Raw genomic sequence first — 13,355 nt, 5'->3', positions numbered from 1 at the left:
ACAATTCACCCGGCCGCAGTGATGCTAAAGAATGTATCGAATCTTCTTTTATTTAGCCTTAAGGAGGGCCTCTTATCAATGACTTCAAAAAAAGGTGTTTTTCTCAATTTTTTTTTCGAGGCGAAAAAAACGACTCACAGGAATAATCATTTACATCTATTTGAAGGCATGATTGAAGAGTAATAAACAATTGTTTAACATAAATAAAAAAACAAAATAGCGGACATATGAGGGATCTCGCACAGCTTCTCCTTGAGCGCTAGTAAAACGGCGTGTAAGATTGCGGTCGTAGTTTTCACCTGAAACACAAAAGAAAAATATTGTCTTATTCAAAAGGCTTTCCCGCATATAATATACTACTCTTGTATAAAAATATGAAAAGAATGAACACACAATTACTTATTGAAAAAAAGGTGTTAAATAACATTAAAAAATGTTGTTTTTTGTATTTTGTTAGTTAATCAGTTGCGCATTTTAATTATTTTCATATAGATTATGGGTTTGAAACGATAACTTTCGTCGTTTTTTTTTAATCTTACACGCCATTCTCAAAAACATGGTTTAAAGTTTTCAGAAGGTAGACAGTATACTCACACGAAGGACGGTACACAGGCCTGTAACTCCGAACTCACTTTGAATTCCGCTATAAAATTTTGAGGGCATATTCTCCTATAATATATCTATAAATTATATATAGCAATAAAAAAAATCGATTTTTTGAAGCCGACTGATAAGCTTAATTGTTTAACACAAACTTGCCAATGAATTTTTTTAAGCGACCAATTAATTACCTCAGATATGGCTCACTAAAGACATCTAAAGGAAAATAATCAGAATTTTTTGCATCACCACGTATGTATGTATCAGGTGTTTTTTAAGAGCTTGAGAGCGTAAAATGATAACTCAAAACAGAATTATTGTTGGCATGAATTTTGTTTCTTTATTTTAATTTGGTAGATGATTTCGTGGCATTTATTTTTTGAATATGACGTCCGGTATATATCCACCGCAGCTACGGATTGCATGGTGATGTACATGTGACTCGTTAACGGCTTGGGGATTGTCCTCGCTGCTTGTACGGAAATCTTGCTTATTGAATTTAATTTTTTAATTTTCCGATTAGGCAGTTTTATAGCCAATTCGGTTTTAATGTTATTTACAATTTATGACTTTTTTCGCACTTACGCCGATGACTAAATTTTGAGAATACATTTTTTCCATTTTTCAATTTCGCCATTTAACCAGTAATGGGCTCTATGAACTTCACGAAGAAATTTATTTTTGTTATTCAAAGTAAATTTCCACAATTTTAATAGTTAAACGATTCAGGTTGACTTTCGAAATCTGAACAGAAATGTCAACACAGTTCCTATTCCTAGCTGTCAAAATTATCGATACGAAAGTGCTCATGCAGCTAAAAAAACACCCGATACTTATTCAAATATACTTATAATGTTACCGCACATCTCACAATTATTTTTTATTAATATGTTTGCAATATTTTCAATGTTCACCTTTTTCGTCAGTTTATGATTAAATCAGAGTCCCAAATTAAAAGAAAATCGAAAAAAGTCCTCAAAAAAGATTAATTTTTGTTTTAATTTTTCGTTTATTCAGTTTGGTAGTCAATTAGGTTCAACGTAATATGGAGAGTGGCTACTTCTTTACAATTTGAAAAATTATTCGCACTTAAGTCGATAAATAAATTTGTAGAATATATTTTCTCAGATTTTTTGTAATCTTTTTTGTAAAGTTTGTGTCTTTGAAAAAAGTAACCAAAAACCAGCTATACTCAGTGTATGTAGAATTTACATTTCATTTTTTTTCAAGGATCGTGAAATTCTCGTCAACGAATTGCGTCACTCTGGCTTCTTAGACGTTTTTGAAGTATCCAAAACGGACACAACCAATCCAAATTGCAATGAGTTGGAATACCAGTGGGGCTGTTTGCTGTGTAATCACCCCGATAAAGCAGTTGGCTTTCTCAATGGCAGCAATCAGCCGATGATTGAAGGTCAGCTGAAAGAGAAAAAAGGAAAATGGCGCCTGTTTCGACGTTGGCGCACAAGATATTTTACGCTCTCTGGCGCACATTTATCCTGTAAAGGATCGGTAAGCTAAAGTGTACACACAAATTCAAATATATGCTAATTTTCAAAACCTTTTATGGCTTTTTTCAAACCTTGCAAACACACACACAGAGCGGTGGCGAAAGCATTGACGTGAATCAAATACGATCCGTTAAGGTATCACGTGGTGCACGTAACATACCTAAAGCATTCGAGATTTTCACCGCCGATCAGACATTAATACTCAAACCCAAGGATGGAAAAAATGCCGAGGAATGGGTGCAATGCCTAAGCATTGTGGTGGCGCATTCGCAAGCCCGTGATAACCCCACTGCGAAAACAAACAGTCTGCCTGCACGCGGCATAGGCAGCAGCAAGCCATCGTTCTAGACAAAAAAAAAAACAAAAAAAACAGAAATGAATAGAGATTTTTTTATTTAAACATAAGACATGCTTCAAAAGACATTACCTATTAAACATTGCATACAACATATTTATAGTTAGCTGTATAAACATACATATATATACGGAATATATGAAAAAGGTGAAAATTTCTAAGAAGACAAGAGGCAAAAGATGCTCAGCAAAAGAATTTCAAAAATAACAAACGTGTGGCACTTAACTCGACTCCAATAATTAGTATATACAAAAAATGCAGAATCTATAAACAACCGACAAACACACACGACAAACATTTACAAGCTAATTTCTTACAAGTGTGGAATGTACTTAATTTTTGAATAATTGTATGGCAGCTGCTTAATGATTCATCTTGTTTGTTTTTAGTATAGAGATTTAATTTTTACCTAAGTAACAAAATATTTATTATAATTAAGCGAATAAATGCTGATATACATTATTTTTTATACAAAACATATCTACATAAGAAAATGTTTATGGTCATCATCAAAACAAAACTGATAAGACAACATATCCTGATTTTATTAAAAATAAAAGTAAAACTAAGTTTGTTCTTTTTTGCATTACAACGTGAGGTCCAAAATAAACAAGACTGGCGTCATAAAAATGATATATACATATACATATATATAACTTGTGGCGAATTAATCGTCCACAAACCTTTCGTAAGCCCAAATATTCCACACAAGTTAACTGAGGAACAAAAATTGCTAAGAATTCAACATTCGAAAGACCTCATTAAAGAGGCGAGAAAAGACGAGAACTTGAAACGTGGTGTTTCCAACATGAACCTGAAACTAAGCGTTAAAGTGCCGAAAGGAAGGCCCCAGACGATCCACCACGCAAAAAATCGCGTTTGGAAAAGTCAAAAATCAAGTCAAAATCAATCGTTGCTCATTTGTTTTTACGGTTCCAAGTGAATTGTCGAGAAGAAGTTCGTGCTAACGGGCCAAACCGTCAATGCAATTTTCCATCTTGGCGTTTTGAAATGTTTGTTGCATCGCATTCGTCGAATTCATCCTGAATGCCGCGAAGGAGGAAGCTGACGCTTATTGCATGATACTGCACCATCTTATCGATTCACTCTTGTGACTGATTTTTTGACCAGAAATTACATTTTAACCATCAATCGCTCACAGTATTCGCCTGATTTGGATCCCTGTGACTTCTATCTATTCGGAAAATTACATTTGGCCATGAAAGGAAAACTTTTGCATCCACAGAGGCGATCTAAAAGGCTTGTACCGAAATCCTGAAGGACATTTCGGTCAATGATCTGAAACAGCTTTTAGATCACGCAAAACAGTGTATCGAGATCAGAGGGGACTATTTTGAATAAATGAACTCGAAGTTATCAGAACAAAGCTATTGTCGTTTCTATTTTAGCTCAGTCTTGTTTATTTTGGACTTCATCTTGTAGATGTATGGATGTACAAAGAAACGTGTGGAATTTGAGAGTAATCTAGGCAGAGTTGGTCCGTAAACGATGGAATAAACTTTGCAATTGTCGCCTTCCTAGTTTGAAAGTTTTCTTTGAGAAGAAAAAGAAATCGCTAGGTGCCAAATCGATTGCACTAACGATTGTGCTATTCACAAACCTATATTAACTATCACTAAACGAACTGATAGAGAGTGGCATCTTTGTCAAATTAAGAAGAAGAAAAACAAAATGACAAACTAGCCAAGCTGTTAAATTAAATTTTGAGAGTTTTTCGCTCTACTGGGTCAAAGAAAATACCTCACTTTTGCGCAAAATATGAAGCGGTTGATTGCATCTGTTATGCGTTGTATGCTACGGCTAACGGACGATTGGCTCATGGAGTTTCTCTATTGCTCAACTACGGGCAGTGCAGAGAAAACTTAGTAATCTAAAGGCAGAATTTAGAATCGGCTTGAAGGTTACCAGATGTATGTACTTGGTTTTTAGTCAAAGTCGCTGTTATTCTGGAACCTCGAAAATGACTGTCAAGCTGAGAAATTAAGTCCTCGGTAAAGTCTGGAGTTAACCGGAATAATTATTGGAACTTCCCTGCTACCAAATGGCAAGAATTGTCCACCTCATGGACGCAATAAGTCATAGTCAAATACTCAAAAGACATATTCACGTTGATTTAATAAGTTTACGTTAATATAATTTCACAGTTTCAGTTAAAACTACTAATTCTTGTTTTCTCGTTTAATTAAACTAGAAAAAAAATTGTTGTCGTTTAGTTTGCGATAATCGACATGTCAACAAAGCAGCTAATTTTGTCTTATCGATTTTCGTTATGAAATGGGTTACCGAGTAGCAAAATCGTTCAAATTGTGGTTAAAATGTATTAGTGAATCGCACTACAGGGCTGTAAGGCGAGTGACCCATTAATAGGCATGACACAACTGGTCCGTTGCGGAAACGCTTTGGCTGACGTGACATGTGAAACGCTCCGTAGTGCCACAATGAAAGTATTGCTACATATAAACATAAAAAAACAGATGTTCTTGTCGTGAAATATGGTTGTGGTTGTGAAATATATTAAAAAAGTAATACCCATTGAAGCAAAGGTGGGTTTTAATAGAATTTATGGTAGTCGTAGACGATGGGAACAACCATAACCTCGAGTTCGGGGCGCACATTCATTTTTCAGGACAGCCGACTAAACCTAGCCTTTTCTCTACTCTTTATAGATGTCATCGAAATAAAGATAAAGACGTATTTGAATTGAGTTCGTTAATTTAAATTGCATTTATTTTCTGATAATTTGATATAAAAAACGCCATCGATAAAGATTTCCGCGATACCAAATTATCATTCTTTTTATAATTGTCCTTTTCGTCGCACGTGCTGTGTGGCAAAAGTAGAAACTGGGCAGGTTTGTGTATTCCGACATGGCGTACGGCACGTGTCGCATGTGGCGCCTTCGACTCAAATACTCGTAATTTATTTTGCTGTCAGTCAAATTCGTTGCCGCAACGGACCCATTATGACGGGGGGCCTATTATTCGATCTTTCGAGTGCTCAAAACCTCTCGTGAGAGTTAGCTGATACGCGAGAGCTCACACTGTTTTCGTGAAGGATGATTCGCCTTCGGCGGTTGGTTTTCCTTAAGGGGGTATTCTAGTGTGGAATTTTGAAAAAATCGATTTTTTGTTTTTTTACATATTTTCAAAGTTTAAACACTTAAGAATACGTCATTAAGAGAATATTTTAAAAATTTTATTATTTCACGAGTTAAAGCCTTTTTGGTAACATGACATCAGTTCTGATTCGTCTTGTCTGAAAACTTTGAACGCGTTTTTCTCAAAACAACTTCTTTGCGACCTGGCGGTGAGGACATCTCGAGTTCTAATTGACCAATTTATTTCAAACTTGGGGAGAATGTTCTTTATTCCTTCATCGGACGAATCTAGCTCGAAGTTATTTATAACTGTTCATTTAGTATTTTTGAAAAAGTCGGAATTGCTGAAAAATATCCAAAAAAAAATTGTGAAAAAAATTGTGTTTACCTCTCCAAGGCTTATTCGATAGCGGCATCTATAATTATTAAGAATTCGTTTCGTTTTTATTTTTCAGATTACCAGGAGGGCTGGAATTATGCACGCCAGGATACACACTTTTTTGGGCCCCTTATTTTGACTCTAAACTAGAATACCATCATAATTCTTTGAAAACTCCTTGCAAACAAATAGTTGTGTACCACTCAGAATTGACTCTTTTAAGTTGCAACATGAACAAATTTTCCGATAAAACAGGTGGTGATGTTTATGCATTTTTGAACTGGTCACACTAATGGTCCAAAAAACTGTGTTGCCAAATAACAAAAAATTACCCCAAAAAATTTAGTAGTTTCTATTTTTGCACGGATTTTTCAAACGACCCTCGGGAGAACAGGTCCCACTATTGTTTCTTTTTCTGTGATGCAGATACCCAGCTTACGGCATTTTGAGATTTTCGTCAGAGATCGTCAGGTGGTATAAAAAAAGTAGGTTTAATTCTTCTCTACAAAAAAGACAAAATAAAAACAAATATGTGTAATATGTATATGTATGTGTAGGTATATATATACGTAATGAACAAGTGATATAATTAAAATCGTACAAACGCTCATACATTAATTTTCAAAAAATGTAGGTAAATACTTTGCATATGAACTGGTACAGCCCGCGAAAAATGATTTTTCTATTTTACCACTAATTTTCTGAATTTTCACTATTTTTTTACAAATTTATTTATTAATCTTTATACAAAAAGTAGAAAAATTCTTCATGTAACAAAAGCATACGAGTAACATTTTTTTTACATGTAAAAAATGCCCAACACCGTCAAAGAAAATAATTACAGGGGTCGGCACTCAAAGTGTAACCAATTAGAAAGGCCATAAATTTGGTTTGGTAAATTACTTTTATTCAATTCAAAGTAAAAATGTATGAAAATAATACAAAATTAAGAATCAATTAACTTTTGTCGATATACCTTGAGACGGTCCAGAAACGAATCGCAAGCTGCCCGAATGTAACTTGCAGGTATTTTGGACCACTCGCGGACAATGGCTTTTTTTCAGCTCGTCGTGACTGGTGAATCTTTTACTTAGGAACTTCCTCTCCCAGGCCCGACGAGAGGGGGGGAGATCGGGTACTTTTTCCCCCGGGCCCGGACTCAAGGCTCACTATGACATAATACGCATTTTGATAAATAAAACAAAATTGAAGGGGCCCGCATCTCAAGTTTCCCCCGGGGCCCGGATACTCTCTCCACGGCCCTGTCCTCTCCAAAATGGCCCAAAGAGAATAATCCATCGGACTCGCGTCTGGTGAATTTCAGAGCCATTGTGTGGACGTTATGGTTCGGAACGTTGTTTTTAGCCATTTCGCTCAAGTCGCTTCTTCACTTTTTGAACCATTTCACGTGACGTTGCAGTCTTTTGATGACCACCTCCAAGACGCTTCGCGATGCTACCAGTGTCATTGTAACGAGTAATGGTGCGATAAACAAAAACTTTATTTCCTTTAAAGTGCTGGAGCTCACGAACAATCGATGGTTGTGATTTTCCAGCCAAATGTAATGCAATCACACTATTGCGTTTGAAATCCATTACTGAGTTTATTTTTTCGCGTTTACTCTCGGCAAAATGCTTCCGCGCGCTTGTAAACAATACTCTGTACTGTCATTTAGCCAACTTACAGCCCATGCATCAGCTGCGCGAGCGGTCTGAAATTCGTTACACTCCGATTGCCGAACCCTGTAGGATGTATATAAATAATGGACAAGTGATATAATTAAATCGCAGATACATTCATACATGAATTTTCAACAAAGGTAGGTAAATACATTTGAAGTGGTACGAATGATGGCACATCAATATTTAACCAGTTTTAACTATTTTTCTTCTTTTTTTCTGAATGTTCACTATTTTTTTATAAAAGTGCACAGCTCATTGTCTAAGAAAATAACAAAAATAAATTTACTGATCAATATTTATACACAAACTTGAAAGATTCCGCATATAGCAAATGCTTAACATTTTTGTTTATATACAGAAAATGCACAACACCATCAAGGGAAAAAATAATGGAATTTCGTTGGGACTTCAAACTTGCATTTTCCTATATTTTTCTAGAAGTTCTAATTTAAAGCCATGGATTTGCGATGAAAAGTTTTTGGAATTTTTCTATATTTTTTTCTATAATTTTTTGTATAAAATTTCAAGATAGGATTTATGTGGTTTTGTTAGGCAATGAGCTATAATTTTCTACAAAAAATAATTAAAATTAAAAAACTGGTCAAAATGTTGAAGTGCTATCGTTTTGTCGCGGGGTGTATGTGTTTAACTAATAAATGCTTATATGTATATGTTCGATAATTTCTTAGCTTAAGTGCGACACACCCACGGACCATTGAATAAATTGAATACATACACACACACACATATGTACATACTTATCTTAACATTACTTATGGTATTCTGTATAATCTTAATAATAGCAATTACTATAAAATATTCTAGAAGGCCGTTTTTGTTCAATAAGTATGATGACGGCTGAATAAATAAATAAATAAATAAGGCACACCAAGAAAAAGCTAATAAGTAAATTCTATTAGGGGATATAACATTTTTTTTTCTTTTTTAATAAATAGCAATTCTGGTACCTATCAGTAAAATAAATAAATAGTGCTTTATATTTGGGGTGTTCACAGTTCGTTTCAATTTGTGTCTGAAAATGTAGACATCTACAGGCGCTAGAACTTTCAAGGACGCGATAACTATCCGAGGCTAATAAACCATGCATGTAAACTTTTATTATTTGGAATTAAAACATATAATTGGGGCAATAGGACTGAATCCACAACAATGCGCATTTTATGTCGAGCTATAAGACGTATTGAACAACAGTGCAATAGACATGTACTAGTCGCCATTTGATGTAATTACTGATAACGTCTCATTGAAGTTGGGCCGGAAGAATTGCCCTAAACCGGTAATGAGGAAGTAGAAATGAAACACTATATCATCAGCGTTCATTCCAGTGCAAGCGAATGCCGAGCCTTTAAACACTTCTGTAAAAAGTGTGCAAAAAGGCATATATTTCACAACGGTGCAGCTATCTCAAGTACTTGATAAATTCCAGTGTATTAGAGATAAGGAAACATCGGAATGACATATGTAGATTAGGGCGGGTCGGTTTAAAAATCGCTCATTGCTCTGTGAAAATCGTATTCTAGGGATCAAAATAAGAAACTTTGCCGGAGGAACCATACCTCTAAAACGAATTCTGATGTCCCCCAATTTAAAAATATCACCATTTTTGGCCTTTACATGAAAAAATCAGCTAAATGGCTATGTTTTTTCTTTATTTTTATTTATTTACAATATAATAATATTTATTATTTATTTATAATAATATCTATTTTTTCTCTTAAGAAATTTATTTAGTCAGAACATATGTAAATGAAAAAATTAATTTAAGTGAGTTATAGAAAAGAAACTAAAAAGTTCGACCCAAATTGGGAGACACCAGAATTCGTTTTAGAGGTATGGTTCCTTCGGCAAAGTTTCTTATTTGATCCCTAGAATATGATTTTCACAGAGCAATGGGCGATTTTTATGCCTCCCCACAAATCGACCCGGCCTAATGTAGATTTAGACCTGAAGTAGGAGGAGCTGACTTTTTAAGCTAAAGAAGTGAAACTGAAGGTAGAACAATTTAACTTTGAAGAAGAAAAATTTAAAAGTGACGTGCGACTCAAAATTTAAATTTAAATCACTACAAAACAAGGTGGATTTATAAATAAATTCACCTTGACTACAAAACTTAAAAAAAATCAACAAAGTCTTTGCCAAACCTTCACATTTTCAATTAGAATTTCTAGCGAAAGTTTTGGTATGCAGTTTATAGTCTATTAAATATCATAACACTGATGGGGTTGTTTTGCATGATTGATTGTTAAAGCCAAGTATTCTAAAGAAGAAAACAAAAAATTAATTCGCTTTGTTTCATTCTGTGCTGACAGCCACATGGTTACGGCGGCAGAAAAAAAAACAAATCAGCTGATTTCCCGATACCACCCTTAAAAGTTTCGCCTTGTTTCTAACTCGCACTTCAACTAAAATTTAATGAGTTATAAACCTGCATACCAATAAGTATTCTATAAATTTGTTGATTTTTTTTTAATTTTTTTATAAATTTTGAAATGAATGGTGATCAATTTAGAGGCATTCGAATTTAAATTGAAATAAAATTCTTCTTCTTCTTAATTGGCGCGATAACCGCTTACGCGATTTTGGCCGAGTTTAACAAAGCGCGCCAGTCGTTTCTTTCTCGTGCTAGCCGGCGCCAATTGGACACACCAAGTGAAGCCAAGTCCTTCTCCACCTGATCTTTCCAACGCAGAGGAGGTCTTCCTCTTCCTCTACTACCACCAGCTGGTACCGCATCGAATACTTTCAAAGCCGGAGCGTTTGTATCCATTCGGACGACATGACCCAGCCAACGTAGCCGCTGGATCTTTATTCGCTGCGCTATGTCTATGTCGTCGTAAAGCTCATACAGCTCATCGTTCCATCGTCTGCGATATTCGCCGTTGCCAACGTGCAAAGGTCCAAAAATCTTACGCAGAATCTTTCTCTCGAACACTCCAAGCGTCGCTTCATCGGATGTTGTCATCGTCCAAGCTTCTGCGCCATACGTCAGGACGGGCATGATGAGAGTATTGTAGAGTGTTAGTTTTGTTCGTCGAAAGAGGACTGCTCTGTTGCCTACTTAGTCCAAAGTAGCTCTTGTTGGCAAGAGGGATTCTACGTTGGATTTCAAGGCTGACATTGTTGTCGGTGTTAATGCTGGTTCCTAAATAAACGAAGTCTTTTACAACCTCGAAATTATAACTGTCTACAGTGACGTGGGTGCCGATACGCGAGTGCGCCGACTGTTTGTTTGAAGACAGGAGGTACTTCGTTTTGTCCTCGTTCACCACCAAACCCATTCGCTTTGCCTCTTTATCCAGTTTGGAGAAGGCAGAACTAACAGCCCGGTTGTTAAGGCCGATGATATCGATATCATCGGCATACGCCAACAATTGTACGCTCTTATAAAATATTGTGCCTGAGCGATTAAGTTCTGCGGCTCGTACGATGCTCTCCAACATCAGGTTAAAGAAGTCACACGACAGCGAGTCACCCTGTCTGAAACCTCGTTTGGTATCAAACGGCTCGGAGAATATAAATTACGAAATTGAAATAAAATTACGAAATTCAAATTGATTGGGTCGTCTTAATTATTTTTGTGTAGAACCATTCACATTTCTTTTTCAAAGATAAGGGATTATCTTCCCGTTAATACCAATTCTGAATGACTCGCTGGTGAACTTCGGTCGGTATCTCGTGAGTAACTTTAGTAATGTTGGCTTCCAATGTCTCAATCGATGCTGAAGAATTTACATACCTCCACAAATAAAAGTCCAAAGGTGAGATATCACACGATCTTGGTGGTCCGAGGCGAGAGATAAATTGCTCACCGAAACGATGACGCAGTAAATCCATTGTTTCACTCCTCTCAATGGATGTAATGGCTATTCTTGAATGACTTCTCGTTGCTCTTCAGCCCAAATACTGCAATTTCGCAATTTGAAAGCAATATTACTTGACGTAGGCCTCTACATTTTGAGAAATTTTTAGCATCAAACTGTAAACACTCCTTTCTAGCAGTCGTCGTGAAATCGTCGCAAAACTTTAGTGGTATTGCCAGACATTTCTTCATTGCATCAATTTGGTAATATAGTTTATAATTCGTATTCTGCTTTGAAGCTCTTTGAAAATTGTCATTGCGATGCTAATGTGCCGATCACAAGTGAAAAATAGAAAACTGTTAAATGGATTGTGCTTCCGAAATGCACTATGTACATTTAGTAAAGAATGCTTTCATACTAAATATAGTTTTTAACGGTGCACCTTTGAATGAGCGCAATGAAAATGTGAAACTGTGAACACCCCAGTTGTATTTAAAGGGGATTTCCATAATAACTAAAATTTATTTGAAATAGTTAGAAAATAGACAGGAAAAAATATTTTCTTATCACATAGGGTAGATAAGTGATTAGCTGAAGAAGAGTGACTAATAGAAGAGGCGTATATTTTATTTTTATAACATTTGTCGTAAAATTTACAGGAGATATCCTACAAAATGTGGGTTCCCAATTAGACAGGGCTTTTGAAATAGGGCCTCTGCATTACCCAGAATAACCAGTGAATTTACCCACTTGTATGGACATAAGTTGTTTGCTAAATTATTGTCTTATTACCGGAAATTTTTATTAAAATTTCTGTCAACATTTTTGATTGTCAACGACTATTTTCTACACTCGTATGCGTCACAGCGATTAATTAGGGTATGCGAGTATGTACTTATAATAGATAACGTATTTGCTCGTATATATTTCATTTTAAGTATGATTATATCTACATACATACGTACATACGTGCATAGTTATGCTCGCTTGGACTAACATAAATAATATTTACTATTTGAAATTTAAACTAAACCTTGAACCCATTCGATAAGGTACCCATAAAATTAACAATATTTCAAAGGTTACTCAATAAAATTTATTGAATGCATACTTGCCGATATCAGATGGTGTTGAGAGAAGTTTGCAGAAGAAGAAATATTGCTTCAAAATAAGAGAGTAATCAAGAAATATTTCTAAGGCCAAAAGTCCCCAAACGGCTAAATCACATATCGCTAAAGCGCATAGAACTCTCTCTCTCTTCACACACTTCTTGATATTTCACTGGAACACGTATGGGGAAAGACAGTTTTGGAATTCCTTACGATTGGGTTCTAACCGCAGAGCAGGTGTATCTGAAACCCCATCCAGACACCTAGTATGTCTACAATATAAGCATGGAAATAATTATATCTGAAGAACTCCATGCTAGGGGCACTGAAGTTAGGCTCTTCAAACGGAAGAAAAAATCACATCCAGAGCGATGCAACAAGCCAAAAATTAGTGTTAACAGTTTCTTCTTGCCGATAGCCGCTTAAGCGATTTTGGTCGAGTTTAACAAAGCGCGCGAGTCGTTTATTTCTCGTGCTAACCGGCGCCAGTTGGACACACCCAGTGAAGCCAACTCCTTCTCCACCTAATCTTTCCTGCGCAGAGGAGGTCTTGCTCTTTCTCTGCTGCCACCAGCTTTCAGAGCCGAAGCGTTTGTATCCATTCGTGCGACATAACCCAGTCAAGGTAGCCACTGGATCTTTATTCCCTGCGTTGTGTCTATGTCACCGCCTGCGATATTCGCCGTCACCTACGTGAAAAGGTCCAAAAATCTTCCGCAGAATCTTTCTCTCAATCACTCCAAGGGACGCGTCATCAAATCATGAGGAGAGCCTCATAAA

General features: G+C 36.0%; 1 protein-coding gene across 5 annotated transcripts in view; it reads left to right on the top strand.

Annotated features, from left to right (window-relative positions):
• The window catches only part of LOC129240519 (protein melted), a 35,243-nt gene extending 32,727 nt beyond the window's left edge, over positions 1-2,516 (top strand). For all 5 annotated transcript variants that reach the window (XM_054876377.1, XM_054876380.1, XM_054876375.1 and 2 more), the window contains 2 exons: positions 1,831-2,112; positions 2,202-2,516. In XM_054876377.1, the coding sequence (XP_054732352.1) occupies positions 1,831-2,112; positions 2,202-2,459 (540 nt within the window). In that variant the 3' untranslated portion in view covers positions 2,460-2,516. The remainder of the gene's footprint in view (positions 1-1,830; positions 2,113-2,201) is intronic.
• Positions 2,517-13,355: the final 10,839 nt, after the last annotated feature.

Source organism: Anastrepha obliqua, chromosome 3 (genome assembly GCF_027943255.1).
Source record: "Anastrepha obliqua isolate idAnaObli1 chromosome 3, idAnaObli1_1.0, whole genome shotgun sequence".
Lineage (NCBI taxonomy): Eukaryota > Metazoa > Arthropoda > Insecta > Diptera > Tephritidae > Anastrepha > Anastrepha obliqua.
Note: the sequence above shows the minus strand (reverse complement) of the source record. Positions and strands in the feature narration are given on the sequence as shown.